The sequence below is a fragment of the Lonchura striata genome, chromosome 5 (genome assembly GCF_046129695.1).
Source record: "Lonchura striata isolate bLonStr1 chromosome 5, bLonStr1.mat, whole genome shotgun sequence".
Lineage (NCBI taxonomy): Eukaryota > Metazoa > Chordata > Aves > Passeriformes > Estrildidae > Lonchura > Lonchura striata.
The window spans coordinates 72,085,518-72,105,595 of record NC_134607.1 but is presented as its reverse complement, the minus strand read 5'-3'; the positions used below and the strand labels follow the sequence as shown (position 1 = coordinate 72,105,595).

General features: G+C 45.1%; 1 protein-coding gene across 1 annotated transcript in view; it reads right to left on the bottom strand.

The window, feature by feature from the left end:
* UBE2H (ubiquitin conjugating enzyme E2 H) overlaps positions 1 to 20,078 on the bottom strand; it is a 46,305-nt gene that overhangs the window by 8,634 nt on the left and 17,593 nt on the right. The window contains exons 2-3 of the mRNA XM_077783723.1: positions 9,027 to 9,103; positions 8,447 to 8,521 (exon numbers count right to left, since the gene is read on the bottom strand). Of these exons, the coding sequence (XP_077639849.1) occupies positions 8,447 to 8,521; positions 9,027 to 9,103 (152 nt within the window). The remainder of the gene's footprint in view (positions 1 to 8,446; positions 8,522 to 9,026; positions 9,104 to 20,078) is intronic.

Genomic DNA, 20,078 nt, shown 5'->3' with positions numbered 1-20,078 from the left:
AACATCCCACAGCCCAAAAATCCCGACAAACACGTGGGATTTCCCCTGAATTCTGCAGGAATCCTTCTGAACCAACAGCAACTATTTCTTCTGACAAGAATAAAACCAGGAAAGAAATTCATGTGTGGGACATTGCCTCAATCCATGGAAAAAGCTCTTTTCAGGAACTCAAAAGACACAGAAGTTTTCTTTCCAGAGCAGCCAAAAAAACCCCAAAAAATCCATATTTAACCATTTAAAAAGCTCCCAACCTCGCCCAACTTCACCCAGCACCTCAGGAGAGGCACTGAGCATCATCCCTGCCCGAACAAGGAGCAATCCTGGTGTGAGGGACTGAAATCCCATCCTTCCCAGGAATTCTGACACAAAATTCCAGCTTTGCTTTGGGGGATTCTGCACAAATCCAGCCCCAGGCTGAGCCAACGCCCGAAGCTGGAGCAACCGGAGAACTCCAAAACATCTCCACGCTATTTCAGGAACAACCTGGCAGGATCCAGCTGGAAAAACGGAAGCAGATTTCCCAAGGGAAGCTGCAGCTCCATCAAATATTTACGTTCTGCAGCTCCCACGAGTTTAAATCGGGTCACGGATCCATTTTGCTGGAGCTGAGCTGCAGCGAGCGCTGATCCCGATCCGAAATCCTGCCTGGCTCTTTAGAGGGGGAAACCAAATAAAGGATGGAGAGAGTGGGGAAGACAATGGGAATAAAAAATCCTTGGGTTCAAACTTCCCAAATGGAAGAGTTGTTCTCCCAGGAGCATCCCCTCCCTGCATTAATTTCCAAGGATTCATCCCCTCCCAGCCTCATTCCACGACACAAACTGCTCAGCCCAAGAGCAGCTCCATGGAAATCCTTCTTTTTTCCTGATCCAGGAATAAGCACAGTTCTCTCCTCCTTTATTTGAAGTGTAATTCCTCCTGTGCCAACGTCGTTCCCATAAACCCGACTGGCTCTGCGTTTATTTTGATGGATAAAAAGGACACAGCGCCCACAAACATCCGGGTAAAAATGAAATTCCAAGTTTTACAAGAAACCAGGAGGGAGGAAAAAAAAATTCCCGGCACTGGGGCAGGTTTATTGTCTCACAGCACATCCCAATTAAAGCACTGTGCAGAATTCCATCAGACAGGATTGGAATTTTGGTGTTCATTCCATGACATGGAGCCGAGGTCACAGCCTGTGATTCCAGGTGCTGGACTGGTTGGAAACATTTAATATTTTAAAGCAAAATTCCCACTGAACTCCTGGAAAAGCCAGTGCTTGGGAAGAATGTGAGCAGCACAATCCACCCTTTCTATATGGAGACACAGAAGTCCGGGATTGCCTTTGGAATAAAAGCATAAAATCCACGTGGATAAAAAGGTAACAGAAAACCCCCTGGATATCCCTAAGGAATTCCACATCAGGAAGGGATGCAGATGTTCCCACCCTGGAAAACCAACCCTGGAAGCCACTGGTGGACCATCTACCTGGAGTGGGAATTCCCTGGATTGCCAAAAACCCTGGAGGAGAAGGGTTGTTAAATTTAATCCCAGCTCACTAAAGGCTGGCAATCCCTTTTTGCTGGAAACTTGGGAATGGGGAAGATTCCCACCCCAATACCTGGGAAACCTGGAAGATTCCCACCCTAACACCTGGGAAACCTGGAAGATTCCCACCCTAACACCTGGATAATGGGGGAATGGGAAAATTCCCACCCTAATACCTGGATAACTTGGGAATGTGGAAGATTCCCATCCTAATACCTGGGAAACATGGAAGATTCCCACCCTAACACCTGGATAACTTGGGAAACATGGAAGATTCCCACACTAACACCTGGATAACTTGGGAAACATGGAAGATTCCCACCCTAATACCTGGATAACTTGGGAATGTGGAAGATTCCCACCCTAACACCTGGGAAACCTGGAAGATTCTTACCCAAATAACCTGGATAATTGGGAATGTGGAAGATTCCAACCCTAATACCTGGATAATTGGGAAACATGGAAGATTCCCACCCTAATACCTTGGGAAACATGGAAGATTCCCACCCTAACACCTGGATAACTTGGAAACATGGAATATTCCCACCTAATACTTGGATAATTGGGAATGTGGAAGTTTCCCACCCCAATACCTTGGGAAACATGGAAGATTCCCACCTTAATACCTGGATAATTGGGGAGTGGGGAAAATTCCCACCCTAATACCTGGATAACTTGGGAATGTGGAAGATTCCAACCCCAATACCTGGATAATTGGGAATGTGGAAGATTCCCACCCTAATACCTGGATAATTGGGAATGTGGAAGATTCCCAACCTAATACCTTGGGAAACATGGAAGATTCCCACCCTAATACCTGGATAACTCGGGAATGTGGAAGACTCCCCCAGAATCCCAGAATGGTTTGGGTTGGAAGGGATCATAAATCTCATCCAGGTTCCACCCCTGTACCATGAGGACATTTTCCACATTTTCCTGGCTGCTTTTCCAGCATCCAGGCAGAACTCAAAATCTGGGGGCTAAGAGGGAAGGGAGCCATTCCCAAAGGCACATCCCGATCTCCAGCCCTGCCCGGGAGAGCCCGACGACACCGACGTGCTCCGTGTTTATCCTGGCAAATAAACAGGGACAAACTGAGCATCGACATCCATGAAAAATGAAATAATTCCAGGCGCAGTGTGCGATCAACTCAAGAGCATTTCCCACTGGCTGGAGCGGGGTTATATCCACCCACCCATCCCAAACTCCCCACGCGTGGATTTGCTCACGGATTGAGGGCAGCTGGATGCTGCTCCCTCCCCAGACACCCAAGGGCCTGCAAGGGAATTGGGATTCCCACTGGAAATTTGGGATTTTTAACCCCACTCCACAGCAATTTCAGGGACTCCCTTCCTGTGGGAACACCTGGAGAAGGTTGAGGAGCTGTGGTAGGAGGTGGGAGAGGGCACGAGGACAAATCCTCTGTCCCAGCTGCTGACTGGAACAAGTTTTGCCTGTGGATGTTCCCATTTTCCAGGGACGTTCCCACCTTGGAGCTTCACTCCCTGGCAGGTCAAGGAGCCCTCCCTGGCAAAAGCACAAATTGATTTTTGATGGAATTTGAAGTGAGGAGCCCTCCAAGAGCACTCACTAACACAAGGAGTTTCTATCCCTCGAATCCCAGGAGCTTCCCCAAACAATAAATTAGGAGAAATCTGTAAAATCCTGGCTGGAATCCAAGGAAATAAAAAAAAAAAAAAAGAAATTAAATCCAGCTGCCTCTACCAGCTGCCACAATGCCTCATTCTACACACACATATATATTTATACATATATTCCATATGTTCTGTGCACACACCAGGTGTTTTGTTTGGGAAAACACTTGGAAAAAAGGGAAAATAGAAATAGAAAACAGAAATATCTGCACCTGAAGGTAACTGGGACTGTGCTGGAGGAAAATGAGAGCTGGGTATGAAGACACAGAAAAAATAATAATGCAGAAAAAATAATGCAGATAATATGTAAAGAAATAAAGATGTAGAATTTATAAATAGATGAAGATTTATAAATATAGAGAGAATTTATAAATAGAGAGAGAATTTATAAATAGAAAGAGAATTTTTATAAAAATATGTAGCATATATAGAATTTATTTGAGAAACTGAGGCTGTGGGCATTTTGAATGTAAATTTTCCAGGGAAAACAAGAATCCTAAAAAGGGAAAAGGAGAATCCTAAAGAGGGAAAAGGAGAATCCTAACCAAGGAAAAGGAGAATCCTAAACAGGGAAAAGAGAATCCTAAACAGGGAAAAGGAGAATCCTAAACAGGGAAAAGGAGAGAAGCAAAATCCTAAACAGGGAAAAGGAGAATCCTAAACAGGGAAAAGGAGAGAAGCAGAATCCTGAACAGCTCCAAACACTTTGGAAATGGAAGCAGACAAGGAGCAGGGAAGTGTTTCCTTATAAATGCAGGAATATTCCCAATAATTGGCAGAAAAAACAGGAATTGGTCTTTTATTTCTTTTGGAGCAACTGCTCCAGCTCAAGGCTGAAAATTGGGAAATTTAAGGAATTTATTTACCCTGATGGGAGCACTCAAGCCCAGAGCCAAGTTGCCAGCCCTATACCAAGCTCTGTTTAAATTCCTGATTTTCCTGGGATGTGCGTTTCCCTTTTGGGGGATTTTTCCTGCTGGGAAAAATCATCCTGAAAAATCCAGGATCCGTCAGATTCCACAGTAAATCCAGCACCAGGAACACCACAGGATGTGATGGAGCTGTCCCAGGAATCTCCAGACAAAAATTCAGGTTTAAGTTCTCAGGCGTGGGAATAATCAGGAATTCCCAGTGCAATTTTTAGGGAACAGCAAACAGGGAATAAATGCTGGGGGTGGCTGAGGATGGGAGAGGGGAGAGAAGATTGGGCAGGAAAAGAGGCAAAAAAGCTTCTCCTGGAGACAAAGAGATCCTTGATCCTTTGGGGATTCCCAGCACATCCACACCTTTTGCAAGGAAGTTCTGGAAGCCACTGGAAAACCCTCTCCTGGTCAGGTTGGTACTTTGGGATAGAACACCAAGATTCCCTGGATCTCATCCTTGGAGCCACGCTGGGGTAAAAGATTCTAGAAGATTCTAAAATATTTGAATGGAATTCTTACCCATGATTTCTCTGGAGCACATGGATACACTCAAAAAAAAAAAAAAAAATTCCATGGTAAAACCAAAAAGAAAAGCAAAAGATGGTAAAAAAAGTGATATCTTTTGCAAAAAAACCCCATGCCAGGATGAAATATTTTTTTAGGATGGAAGGGATATTTCAGCCTCCAGTCCTGGAATATCAAGGGGAGGTGCAAGGATGGTGTTTGTGTTTTAAACTTTGGGATAAAGGTGGAATTTATTCAAGGAAAAGCTGCTGGATTCTGTATTTTCTCCACATGGACAATGTGAACTCTGCTGAGAACAGGAACAAGTCCAGGACCTCCCGTCCATTTATGGGCTCCACAATCCATGAAATCTTTCACTTCCACCTCCAGAAATCAAGAGATTTCCACAGGAAACATCTTCCCTAGTAATTATTATTATTTTCCAGAGCTCGGGCTGGGTTAGGAACGGGAGAATTCTCCTTTTCCATCATTCCCAGTGCTCCCAGTTCAGCTGGGATCAAGGTTTTATCAGCACTGCCCACAGCAGAGATAATCAGGATGCCCCAGGAGGCTTCACCCAGGCCTGGCTGTCCCAGATAAGCTGGGCTGGGGCAGCAAAAATGGGGAAAAAAAGGAAAATAAACCTTTCCCTGCAGCCTCCTGGGAGCTTTCCCGAGTCCCTGAATTTTCCTTGGGTTTTCCCAGCTTTTCCTGAGCTCTGCTCTGCTCAGCCAGCTCAGCTCCAGCAGGGATTTCATCCATCTCGGCTCGTGCTTCCAGCAAAAGGCAGGTTTTTTGGGAGAAAAAAGGGGATTTTCAGCAAGAGCCTGAGGAGAAAAAAGGGGTTTTTCAACAAGAGGAAGATTTTGGGAAGAAAAAAAGGGATTTTCCAGCAAGAGGAAGACAAAAAAAGGAGGTTTCAGCAAGAGCTTGAGGAGAAAAAAGGGGTTTTTCAGCAAGAAGCAGTTTTTTGGGAAGGAAAAAAGGGATTTTTCAGCAAGAGGAAGATTTTAGGAAGAAAAAAACTGAAGTTTTAGCAAGAGCTTGAGGAGAAAAAAGGGTTTTTTCAACAAGAGGAAGATTTTGGGGAAAAAGAAGGGATTTTCCAGCAAGAGGAAGACAAAAAAAGGAGGTTTCAGCAAGAGCTTGAGGAGAAAAAAGGGGTTTTTCAGCAAGAAGCAGTTTTTTGGGAAGGAAAAAAGGGATTTTTCAGCAAGAGGAAGATTTTAGGAAGAAAAAAACTGAAGTTTTAGCAAGAGCTTGAGGAGAAAAAAGGGTTTTTTCAACAAGAGGAAGATTTTGGGGAAAAAGAAGGGATTTTCCAGCAAGAGGAAAACTTTGTGAAGAAAAAAAATGAGGTTTCAGCAAGACCTTGAGGAGAAAAAAGGGGTTTTTCAGCAAGAGGAATGTTTTAGGAAGGAAAAAAGGCATTTTTCAGCAATAAGCAGTTTTTTGGGAAGAAAAAAAAGGTTTTAGCAAGAGCTTGAGGAGAAAAAAGGGGGATTTTCATTTTGGGAAGGAAAAAAAGGCATTTTCCAGCAAGAGTAAGATTTTGGGAAGATAAAAAGGCATTTTTCAGCAAGAGGAAAACTTTGGGAAGAAAAAAAAAGGAGGTTTCAGCAAGAAGAAGATTTTAGAAAGGAAAAAAAGGCATTTTTCAGCAAGAGGAAGATTTTGGGAAGGAAAAAAGGCATTTTTCAGCAAGAAGCAGTTTTTTTTGGGAAAAAGAAGCATTTGAGACCCTGGCACAGCTGCAAACAGCTGGGATTTTGGGTTTGAGCCATGGAATGATTTACCAACCTTGCAGGAAGAACAAGAAGTCACAAAATTTAGATTTTAGAGTAGAAGTAGTCACAGAGTAGAGGGAAGAATTTGTGAGTGCTGTACAGGGGGGTTTTGGTTTTGTACATGGGGGTCAGAGGTTTAAGATGGATTTGGGATTTGGGCCTGCCCTGTCCTCCCTCTTTCTCCTTCCTCACCTCCATGTTCTTGGTGACGTTGGCACTCACAGGTTGGTTTGGAGTAGAAAATCACCATTTAATATAGGTAATAGGCATTGGGAAAACTGTAAACATGTAACACGTAATGTACCATATAAAAGATAGAAAATCACCATTTAATATAGGTAATAGGCATTGGGATAAACTGTAAACATGGAACACGTAATGTACCATATAAAAGATAGAAAATCACCATTTAATATAGGTAATAGGCATTGGGGAAAAACTGTGAACATGTAACACGTAATGTACCATATAAAAGATAGAAAATCACCATTTAATATAGGTAATAGGCATTGGGATAAACTGTAAACATGGAACACGTAATGTACCATATAAAAGATAGAAAATCACCATTTAATATAGGAAATAGGCATTGGGGATAAACTGTAACCATGTCACACGTAATGTACCATATAAAAGATAGAAAATCACCATTTAATATAGGAAATAGGCATTGGGGAAACTGTAAACATGTAACACGTAATGTACCATATAAAAGATAGAAAATCACCATTTAATATAGGAAATAGGCATTGGGGAAACTGTAAACATGTAACACGTAATGTACCATATAAAAGATAGAAAATCATCATTTAATATAGGAAATAGGCATTGGGGAAAACTGTAAACCTGTAACATGTAATGTACCATATAAAAGATAGAAAATCACCATTTAATATAGGTAATAGGCATTGGGATAAACTGTAACCATGTAACATGTAATGTACCATATAAAAGATAGAAAATCACCATTTAATATAGGAAATAGGCATTGGGATAAACTGTAACCATGTCACACGTAATGTACCATATAAAAGATAGAAAATCACCATTTAATATAGGGAATAGGCATTGGGATAAACTGTAACCATGTAACACGTAATGTGCCATATAAAAGATAGAAAATCACCATTTAATATAGGTAATAGGCATTGGGGAAAACTGTAAACATGTAACACGTAATGTACCATATAAAAGATAGAAAATCACCATTTAATATAGGTAATTGGCATTGGGATAAACTGTAAACATGGAACATGTAATGTACCATATAAAAGATAGAAAAGCACCATCTGGGGGTTCACAGAAGATTTCAAACCAAACAAAAAAAAATTAAAAAAAAAAAAGGGAAGGATGAACAGCAGCACCCTCTCCCAAAAAGCACAATTCCCACTTGGAACAGATGATTCCTCATGCCACAGAGCTCCCAAATAAAATCTATGGGATTATTTGAAGGAAGCAGCCAAGACTTGCCAGCTCCAAAGGGGGATTTTGATGTTGGGAAGGGTTTCAGCAATTGGAATGGGCACCTGAAGGCATCTGAGGGGGTTTTTCCTGATCCCCAAGGATGGATCCAAGCTAAAAACCATTTCCTAATGGAATTTCCTACTGCTCTCCAAGGTGAAACAAGCCTGACCAGTCAAGCCAGCAGTTTTTTGGTGCTAAATCCCTGCTTTTCAGTTTTTCCATATATCTATTCCCTGCTCCAAGAGGATGGAGGCTTCAGGGGAAGAAGTTCCATCCACTTTTGGACAGAAAAACCCAAAAATTGGGTTTACCCCAATACCAAGAACTGTGGTCTTTGCTCCACTGCTCCACAGTAAGTGAAGTTATTACTAAAAAAACTGGAATAGAGATTGAATCGACCAACACACAAATATGCAGCCAAATCCTTCTCCTCCCAAAGCCCAAAATTCCTCCTTCTTGGGATCTGAAATCCCATAAAAACATTTTGCAGACTTAAAATCTGTGTATTACACTGGTACATCGCTCCACCTGCAAACTTTCGGCCCAAACCACAAGATTTTGAAGGAAAATGAGTATTTGTTACCTATAGATGGGGATTTGAAGGGGTATTTGTCAGGAAGGTCGACTCTAACTTTCCATACTCCACCTTCATATGGTGCTGCAAGGGAGGAAAAGCAGGAATTAGACACTGAGGAGAGGATAAACAGAACCAGAGCATGCAGGAAAACATCTCTGGAACAACCCACAGCTCCACTGGGGGTGAGATTCCAAAGATCCCACGGGAAAAAACCTTTTTCCTGCTCTGCTTCACACCACGTGGAAAGACCTCAGCACGGAGATTAAAAACAGGCACTGTGGGATAATCTCCTGACCTTTGGAGACGGTGCAAAATGAAGGTGGAAAAGGCATTTTAGGGACAAACTCCATGGAAATTCCCATGACTGATGCAAGTTTGGCCTAGGGAAGCTCAGGGGTGCTGGGGGAGCTTTGCAGAGCTCCAAGGGATGGGGTCTGTCCATGACCACGCTCACAGCTGGATGCTCCCCACCTTCCAGAAGATGGATTTCTCTCCATCCTCCTTGGATTTGCTCATCCCTTCCCCTCTGGAATGTCATTTCCTCATTCCCCAAGCTTTTTCTGGAAGGGCAGGGTGACAAACTTACTTCCTTGTGGTCCATAAAACTTCACGACAAATTCGTTGAGTCCTCCTAAGATTGTGACTTCGTGTTTGCTCTCGATCCTGGTGCAGCAAGTCAAGGAAAAACATCCAATCCAGGAAAAAAAAACCATTTATTCACACCCAAGGAATTCACTCCAAGCCCGTTGACCCAAATATTCAAAATATCCCGAGCCCTGCACGGAATTTCAGCATCCTGACACATCCAAGTGACCACAGTGACGTTGGCAAAATCCAATTCCCCAACCTGAGGAATCCTGGCAGGAATCCTCAGATTTTTCCATTTTCCATCCCCTCCTGCACGGAGTAAACTCAGATTTGGGAGAGCACTGAGATATATTTGAAATAAATCCACTGCTCCAATGAATTCCATTTTCCCCTCCCACAGCTTCCATGCAAAATTGTGGCAATCTCACGTTAATTTGACTTGCAGGACCAAAAAACTCCCGAGCCTGGTGAGAGATGGGGTGAAAAGAACAGGAAAAATCAAAATGCTTTGGGAAAAAGGGAATAAAAAGGGAAAGGCAGGAAATCTTAATTCCAGGCTCGGTTAAAACAATTAGTGGTGAAGTTTGATGAGGAGTTCTGCTGTAAATCAGGGTTAATGGATTGGGAATAACATCCTATAGTCTGGGTAAGAATTACAAGGGAAGCAGGAAAAAATCAAAGGTTTCTTCCCACCTGAACTTTGGCTCTGCAACAGGAAGGGAACACGGAATATTTCACATAAAAATATAAAAATCCTTCACATCCCAGCAGGGCCTTAGCAGGAATGTTCCAGCTACAGGGAATTTAAAAATTCCCCTTTTTTCCCCCGTGGATTTTCCATTCAAGGTTTCCTTTTCTGCCCGGGATTGCAGGAATCCCACAGACCTTGATGGCACCTGGGCACACACTGAAATATTTGAAATATTCCCAACCAACCCAGCAGGAATTCCCAAAAAGCACCGGGAACAAAGAATTCCCACCTCAGAGCCCCGATTTTCAATTCCAACCTATGAAATCTGCTGTGTGAGAACAGGAATTCCAGGATAACGGCAATTTTGGGATAACAGTGACAAAAACTGGGATAATAGAAATTCCAGAGTAACAGGAATTTTGGGATAATGAGAAACACAGAATAAGAGAAATTCCAGGATAATGGGAATTTTGGGATCAAAGGGGAAATTCAGGATAACATAAATTCCAGGATAATGGGAATTTTGGGATCAAGGGGGAAATTCAGATAACAGTAATTCCAGGATAACAGGAATTCGGGATAACAGAAATTCCAGGATAATGGGAATTTTGGGATAACAGAAATTTTGGGTTCAAGGGGGAAATTCGGGATAACAGAAACTTCAGGATAATGAAATTTGGGGATAACAGTGACAAAAACTGGGATAACATAAATTCCAGAGTAATGGGAATTTTGGGACAATGAGAAAATATAGAATAAGAAAAATTCCAGGATAATGGGAATTTTATGATAACGGGAATTTTGGGATCAAGGGGGAAATTCAGGATAACATAAATTCCAGAGTAATGGGAATTTTGGGATAATGAGAAAATATAGAATAAGAGAAATTCCAGAGTAATGGGAATTTTGGGATAATGAGAAAATATAGAATAAGAGAAATTCCAGGACAATGGGAATTTTATGATAACAGGAATTTTGGGATCAAGGGGGAAATTCGGGATAACATAAATTCCAGAGTAATGGGAATTTTGGGATAATGAGAAAATATAGAATAAGAGAAATTCCAGGACAATGGGAATTTTATGATAACGGGAATTTTGGGATCAAGGGGGAAGTTTGGGATAACAGAAATTCCAGGATAATGGGAATTTGGGGATAACAGTGACAAAAACCAGGATAACAGAAATTCCAGGATAACAGGAATTTTGGGATAATAAGGAAATTTAGAACAACAGAAATTCCAGGATAATGGGAATTCCGGGTCCTTGTTGTGGCAAAGACCTAAAATTCCTACCAAAAAAATCAGAGAGCGAATGAGGTTCACGGAAGGGAGAAATATTGGGATGAAAGTTTGGGAACGACCACATTGTCCTGGTGTTGCCAAATTCAAAAAATATTCACGAGCCACAGAGGATCACAAAGGAATATTGTCCTTGTCGTGGCAAAATTCCTACCAAAAAATCAGAGCGTGAACGAGGTTCACGAAAGGGAGAAATATTGGGATGAAAGTTTGGGAACGACTACATTGTTTATTGACATGATACCAGAAAATCTTCCCTGTGAGAGGGGGAGTGAGACCCTGGCACAAATTCCCAGAGCAGCTGGGGCTGCCCCTGGATCTCTGGAATGTCCCAGGCCAGGTTGGATGGGGCTGGAGCAGCCTGGGATGGTGGGAGGTGTCCCTGCCGTGGTTTGGGTTGGAATTTTTAAGGTCCCTTCCCACCCAAACCATTCCCTGGCTCCTTGGCTGAGGACAGACTGAGAATAAAGTGGATTTCAGCAGCAAAGCCCTTGCGTCAGCACAGGGGACATCTCCAGAAGTGCATCAGCAGAAATGAAGCTGGGAAAGCCCTCCTTCCTCAAAATGAATTCCAGTTACTAACACAGCTGGGATGAACCATCTGCCCTCTCCCTTCTCCACCAAGATGCCCAGGAAAGAGGAATCTTGGAATCCCACCAGCAAAAGAGCTGAGAGCACTCCTGGGAGAACTGCATGGAGCTGGTACAGAGAACATTTCCTCCCTGTGAGATTTTCCACCTCCAAAAACTCCTCAAGAAAGGAAAGAGTTCTTGCAGAAGCTGGGACTCTGGGAAATCCAGGAATCTGAGGCAGATCTCCAGGCTCCTCCATCCATAACCCGTCCCAGCAGCACAGGGGAGCAGCAGGAGGGACTGGACACCTTTGGAGCAGTGTCCAGACCACATTCCCAGAGAAAGCTCCACATCATTCCTGCGATGTATCTGGGAGTGAATCCAGGCTCTGAGCCAGCTGTTAGCTCAGCTCAGGCTGAATTTTTTCCATAAGGCAAAAGTCTTAAAGCCAAACCCCAAATGAATTCTGCCCCAGACATGCCAGGAATTAATCAGCAGGCTCAGATCCAGGAGCAATCCAGACCCACAATCCTGAAGGAACCCAGCTGTGCCGAGGGCACTGGGATGTCCTCTCCTGCATCCAGGTTCTGGTGATGGATCCTGCAGCAATTCCAAGGAATTCCCAGGAATGAGAAACTCTCCACGTCTTCAGAAAGTGAGCACCTTCAGGAAAGCCCAGGAAAGGAGATCCAAGAACTTGGAGCAAGATTCCCACAATTAAGGTGATCTCCACACCTTTCTCCTGGGATTGCTGTATCACTGGATACTGATGTGTATCCCTGCAGAAAGCCCCCAGGAATCCAACCACACATCCAGCATTTTTTTGGGAAGACTATTTTGGAAGATTATTTTTTGGACCTTTTAGTCCATCCCGTCCAGGTTAATCTCCCTGCACTCACATTCTCTCTCAGTGCACTCTTCATCAGTTAAATTTACAAAAATCCAAGCAATTAATGGATAAAGACTTTAAACATTCCTGATTTCAGGGGTTCACCCTGGAAGGAGCCCTTGTCCCCACAGCAGGACACAGAGCCAAGCTCACAGCTACAAATCCATCCTGTAACACATCCCACACCCTCAAATGTTTAAAAACCATCACCCAAATCCCTCCCGAGACTTTTGGCCTTGCTGCTTTTATCTCCTCATCACCTCAGGATGCCAACTGGAGCTGGTGCCAAAAAAACCCAGTGGCAAAGTCAAGGGAAAATAGAAAAATCTGGATACAAGTCAGATCTCAGAGCTCTTATTGCCACTGAAATAAGGAGTCCTGAGGACCTGAAGATAAATTATCTTACACCCAGAACTATGAAGAGAATTTTAACACCAGTAAATAGTGGGAATATTGAGATGATGCTATGGAAGCTTGTTTTCCAATAACAGCTTGGAAGGGCTGCTGGGAAAGAGCCAAAGGAATTTTTCAGGCTCCCCTTCCAGTGCCTGAAACAACCCAGGAGCTACAAGGAGGACGGAGCTGAGGGTTTGCACACCAGGAACAGCCCAGCTCCCTGGGACAGGGTGACAGGAACAGCCCAGCTCCCTGGGACAGCGCGACAGGAACACCCAGCTCCCTGGGACAGGGTGACAGGAACACCCAGCTCCCTGGGACAGGGTGACAGGAACAGGAACAGGGTGACAGGAACACCCCAGATCCCTGCGACAGGGTGACAGGAACACCCAGCTCCCTGGGACAGGGTGACAGGACCTGGGACAGGGTGACAGGAACACCCCAGCTCCGTGTGACAGGGTGACAGGAACAGCCCAGCTCCCTGGGACAGGGTGACAGGACCTGGGACAGGGTGACAGGAACACCCAGCTCCCTGGGACAGGGTGACAGGAACAGCCCAGCTCCCTGGGACAGGGTGACAGGAACAGGGACAGTGTGACAGTAACAGCCCAGTTCCCTGGGACAGGGTGACAGTAACAGCCCAGTTCCCTGGGACAGGGTGACAGGAACACCCCTGTCCCTAGGACAGGGTGACAGGAACACCCAGCTCCCTGGGACAGGGTGACAGGACCTGGGACAGGGTGACAGGAACACCCAGCTCCCTGGGACAGGGTGACAGGAGCACCCAGCTCCCTGGGACAGGGTGACAGGACCTGGGACAGGGTGACAGGAACACCCAGCTCCCTGGGACAGGGTGACAGGACCTGGGACAGGGTGACAGGAACCCCCCAGCTCCCTACAACAGGGTGACAGGAACAGCCCTGTCCCTGTGACAGGAACACCCCTGTCCCTGGGACAGGGTGACAGGAACACCCAGCTCCCTGGGACAGGGTGACAGGAACACCCAGCTCCCTGGGACAGGGTGACAGGAACAGCCCAGATCCCTGGGACAGGGTGTCAGGACCTGGGACAGGGTGACAGGAACACCCCAGCTCCGTGTGACAGGGTGACAGGAACACCCAGCTCCCTGGGACAGGGTGACAGGGTGACAGGACCTGGGACAGGGTGACAGGAACACCCAGCTCCCTGGGACAGGGTGACAGGGTGACAGGACCTGGGACAGGAACACCCAGCTCCCTGAGGTATCAAGGCTCTGCTTTCAGGGCTGAACTCACTGAGGAAACTGAAATGGAAATTGTTTCCTCAGAATAAAAAGCAATTTAAAGCATTTTGGTTTTTCTACATCAGGACAAAATTCCCACAAAACCTTTCAAATCTGGAGCATCAGGACCTGTCCAGCAGTCAGGAAAAAGTGGCCACTGTGGATTTGCCTGTTCCAGGGTCAAATTCCCATTTCCTCATCCTCATGCAGGGCCACCCACCACTGCAGGGCTGGATTTCCCCTGCAGCAATAAAAAATTTGTTAGGATTTGACTTCACACGCAGATCTCCCCAAATCCCAGCTGAACATCACAGCCTACAGATGGTCTGTCTGTTCACAGGGTTGAGTGGCTTTTTCCTGGCAAACATTTCACTCAAAAAAATTAAAAAAAAAAATCCTTTCATTAAGTTTCTTTAAAATTAACTTTAGTTACAAGCTTGGGAAAATGACTTTTCCAGCTAAAATTATTCAGCAAGCAACTCAAGTGGCCACAAGCAGCTCTGAGCCAAAAGGAGCAGAACGATGGAATGTCCTGTGGAAAAATAAAGGTGTGGATTTATCTGGGGGTTACAACTGAAGTGAGAGACGGGTTGAGGGTCATGACGAGGAATTAAGAATTTTTTAAGGATCTGTGTCACGTCCTCTCTTATTTAGACACTTATTTGCAGGTGGATTACATCACCAGAGGAATCATCCTGAATTTGAAGGAAAACCAAACAGCACACCTGAATATATTTTAGAAAATAAAAAATAAACCATCCAGCTTTGCCACCTAAGCAGAGAACCTGCCTTTGAGCTAATAAGTCACCTTATTTTGTGATAAAAGGTGATTTAAACATGAGATTAACACCCAGCCAGCTGATTTTTTTTTTTCCACTGTGAAGAGCTCTACACCACCAGCACTATGGAAATTTCAGGTGTCAAGGTGTGAATTCTTCTGAAGCCTTTGCAAGCAGCGGTTCTGCAACATCAATTACCTCCACTAGTGCAGCTGATGGTTATTCATGTTTATTTTCTTACAGAGGCAGATGAGCCCCAGGATTTAGGAGCTCCCAGTGCGTGGGCAGCAAAGGGCAAGTTCAGCTCAGTCCCTCCCTGCCTCCAAGCCTCTGGAAGCTGCTTTGCCTCCTCCAAAGTCCCTCCTTGTCCTGGTACAACATCCCCAGGTGCCCACGTGGCACATGAAACCACAGCCAGCACCGGGGCTTTGATGCTTTCAGGAATATTTAGCCCTGGTTTCCCTTTCTCCCTATTTTCCCCAACTCCCCGCCCATTATTCACATTTAACTTCCCTCCTCCAGCCCTGCAGGGCACCATAAAAAATTAAAAAAAAGGACTTTTAGGAGTCAAAAAGGTTACAGAGGCCACAAAAAAGCTGTGGTTTCTTGGAGCAGCAAGAGGTGGATTTTTAGCACCTGATTTGTCACAAACGTCTTGAGAACTCCAAGCTAAAATTAAAATCCACGGGTTTCCCTCAAGCCAGGAATTCTCACTGCCACAGGGCAACCTCAGAGTTTCTCCCTTTAAGCAAAGAGGTTTTTTAGCACCAAGCCCAGGTTTGTTAATTTGCCAAGGATGCTCTGTTGGGGTTTTACCCTCACATTCCTGGAGCAAATCCCAACTTTGCTTCCTCTGGATTCTCCTTCTGCTCTGCCCTGATGAGATCCCACCTGCAGAGCTGCTCTGGAGTCACCAGCAGAACCTGGAGCTGAACCAGAGGAGAACAGGGAGATGCCTCCAAGGGCTCCCCTCTGCTCTGGAGCAGCCTGGAGAGCTGGGAATGTTCCCCTGGAGAAGGGAAGGATCCAGGGAGAGCTTCCAGCACATTCCAGGAGCTCCAGGAGAGCTGCAGAGGGACTGGGGACAAGGATGGAGGGACAGGACACAGGGAATGGCTCCCAGTGCCAGAGGGCAGCCATGGATGGGAGATTGGGAATGAGGAATTCCTGGCTGGGCTGGGATTGCCAGAGCAGCTGGGGCTGCCCCTGGATCCCTGGGATGTCCAAGGAAATGTTGGATTGGGGGGCGGGAGCAGCCTGGGATGGTGGGAGGTGTCCCTGCCCATGATCTTTAAGGCCTCTCCCAATCCCATATTAAAATCCCAGAATCCATTCTGGGCTTCCATGAGTCTGAATTGGCCTTTTGCAGGAATCCCACAGCTCTGAAAGCCACGAACCCATTTTGAATCCTACAGAAAAAGGACAGCAAAGCACTCCTGGAAAGCTCAGAGGACAAACAGCTTTGCCTTGGCTCTCCTGATCCCTGTGACAAGTGAAGCAGGGACACCTCAGCACACAGGGGTTTCACTCCTTGTAAGACAAGCCCAGCTCTGTCTGCTGCCAGAAACGCCCTGCAAGGACAGGAATTGTGAATTAATAACTGAGCAGCAACCTGTGCCTGCCTGCTGAGTTTTCATTTTACTGCACACAAGACTTTCCTTGTTGGAAATGCAGCTTTGAAAAAAAAAAAAAAAAACAAAAAACCCCCAAAACCCTTACTGGCCACTTCTCCACCAGGTTTTACCTGCCTGAGGGAAGAAATCACACAAATCACACACACAAGAAAAAAGAATTCTTCAATTATTCTACAGGCATCCCTCCCAGTTTTACATGAGGATGGCAAATTTCCCCCAGACAAACCCCTTGGTCATCACTGACCCCATCAACTTTCCTGGGAAGCAAAAGGCACCTTCTGGATGAAAACAGGGATTTGAGGAGAAGGAAATGCTGTTCCAGCAAAGCCTCCAGCCTGCCCTGCTTGCTTTGGAGCTCCTGGTGATTTACATCTGGCTGATTTCCACCCAGCTTTGTGCCAAGAAACTGGAGGAATAAAGAAAAGGTAGAAGGAAAAGTCAGCTTTTCCCTGGAGACACTCTGCAGCCGAGTTGGCTGCTCTGAAGCCAGCACAAACCAAGTCAGCATTTTCCCCCCACTGCAGCCTCCAAACCTGGTTTTCCTTCCCCAGAAGCAGGAAAAAAAAGGTGCATCCCATTCCATGCTGGATGCAGCAGCACTGCCCTTCTCCTACAGAAATAAATCCACTTACTGCTCTCCCCACCCCTCTGCTGCTCCCTTAAAAAGTTTCAGCTTGGGAAAAAAGGCAGGTAAATATTGGATCTTTTATCCATGGAAGAGAAAGGAGCTGGGAAGGGTTTGGAGAAGCTGAGGGAGCTGGGAAGGGGCTGAGCCTGGAGCCAAGGAGGCTCGGGGGGACCTTGTGCCTCTGCACAAGTCCCTGACAAAAGGGGATGTTGGTTTTCTTAGATTTTATAGAGATGGGGTAATTGAGAAGTGTTTTACAAGATTTTATTCTATTATCAATCTTAATAAAACACATTATAATTCTCTGTAATATCTAATCTTTTTACAAAACCCTATTTTAAAACTTCTTTCTAATTCAATCTTTCTCTCAACAATAAAATCTCTATTCTATAGCATTCCTAAATCAACACACCTCATCTCAATATTTATATAGAAATATACAAAAGTATATAAACTTCCTAACAAATTTTACAAATTCTTCACAAAGAAAAAATGTGAATTCTTCACAAAATTCTTCATAAATCCATTTCCCACACAGGGACAGCCGGGGGGTCGGGCTGTGCTCCAGGGAACAGGGACAGGAGGAGAGGGAACGGCCTCAGGCTGGGCCAGGGGAGGGTCTAGGGGGATTTTTTGGGAAAAGTCCTTCATGGAAAGGGTGGTCAGGCACTGGAAATGCCCAGGGCAGGGCAGGGTTGGAGTCCCCATTCCTGGAGGGATTTAGACCCCTGTGGATGTGGCACTTGGGGACGTGGGTGGCCTTCCAGTGCGGGGAATGGTTGGACTTGATGAGCTCAGAGGACTTTTCCAACTAAAATGATTCCATAATCCTGGGGTGTTTTTTTTTGTTGGTTTTTTTGGGTTTTTTTTGGTTTTTTTTTTTTTAATTAGAGAAAACAGATTGGAACAGACTTGTCCAGAACTGTGCTCAGCTTCCACGGGATGGGCCAATACTGAACTGCAGCGGTGGCACCAGGAATTCCCTCCCTCCATCCCATAAACAGATCACAATCCCTTCAAACAAGAGCTCCAGGATCCCGGCAGGGAGATGCACCAGGCAAGGGGAGAAGAAGCTGGCACGGGAATTTTAAAGGGGATTGGATTTGATGGAAGGCAGCTGGAATGAAGCTGGGATCAATAAAGCTGAAGGGACGTCCCTGTGGGTGACCACAGTGACAGAGTCACTTCCACAAGCACAAAATTTCCTTAAATTTCAGGAAAAGCCACACAGGGATCCAAGAGGGGCAATTAACACCTAATTAGAAGGAACTAACAATGAGCAAACTCCTGAAATGGATCCTGCAGGGAGGGAACTGCAGGGAGGATTTCTCTGGGCTAACTGGAGAGGCAAAAACATCCTCAGGATCCCACTCTGACCTGAGAGCTTCCCAGGAGAATTCCACAGAGCTGGAAATCATCAGGCACCAGAAGAATTCCCAAATCCAAGTCTCAGCTCAGGGGGAGCTGGATCCAGGAGCACTGAGGGTGGATCTGGAGTCGTTCTGGTGGCCACACACCCGTCCCTGAGCTGCAGGAGCAGATTTAATGTTTGCATCACCCCAAGCTCCTTCCCAGAAAAGTTGGTTTCCATGGAGATGGGAAATTCTGGTGGAATCGAGTGGTTCGTGTACAAATCACCAACTTCTCAAACCAGCCAGAAATTTCAAGTGTGTTTTCAGAGAAATATCAGGAGGAGAAAATACAACCTTTGCTTTTTTTCCAGGTGTGCTGGCAACGGTTTCTTTTCTCTTTGGGAGGGTTCAGGAAGTGCTGAAACTCTTGTGAAAGAGTTTCCCGTGGTTGTGAAACCACAGGACTGAGTGTGACCCCAAACCTGTGCTAGACCTGACACCAAGCCCAAGATTTGAGTGTATTTTGGGCCTCACCACGTGATTTACAAGAAAGCAGGTCTGTTAAAAGCAGATTGCTTTGACATATTCAAATACTTCTCCAATTTAGTCTTCAGGGGGAAAAAAAAAAGTATTATTTTAAGACGTGGCCTTTTCCCTCAAGGGGAGTTTGGGTTAGGTTTTTGTAGATTTTAGTAAAATGTTTTTTTCTCTTGCAGAAACCTCCACAGTCATTCAGAAACTGCCTCAAAGCACCTCAGCAACGAAGCCCCAAAGGGACAAACATCCATCTCCTCCTGCTGGAAAACCCTTGGGATAAGATGTTTGCACATAAAACAGAGGAGGCCAAGAGCTGAGCTTTGGCAAGGCCTTATTCAGAAAAAAAATAAAAAATCTAGAATTATGTCAAGGTCTTGATTTTAAACAAGATAAAAGCGTTTTGTGGCAGGAAGGAGAAAGTGTCAAAGGAAATATTTCAAGCTTCAAATAAATGAAGCTTAAATTTAGCTTTGGCATGGAGCAGGTCCAGTTCTGGAGGCAGATTCCACATCCTCTCCACTGCCAGGACCTTTCCCTGCCTTCAAAAGATGTTGAATGGGCCACGGAGACTGAGGCAGAAGATGCTGAGCTCAGCTCAAACTCCAGCCTAACACTGACTTTAGGAAGGTTGAAACTGAGAACTAGTTTAATCAACACTCCACACCGGGATGCTCCAAGAAAAATCAGGCCTGGGAGAGGCTTCCCACAAACAAACTGAACCTTGAACTGCTGAAATACTTCCAAAATCCTGCTCAGGATCCCAGCAGGATCTCTCCATGGCCTGCCAGGAGCAGAACCCAGTGGGATTTTTGCTGTTCTGCTCCCCAGAACACCAAGGAAAACTGAGTTTTCTCCAGTGTGGGGTTGTTTTGCAGAGTTCCTTCCAAGCCCACTGGAAATACTCAGGGATGCAATTCCTGATCCCACTTGCACCAGGTTTTTATTTTCAACCCAACTGCTTGAAATTCCAGCCTGGGCAAGCTGGGCTTGAACTCTAAACCAGACTCAGAG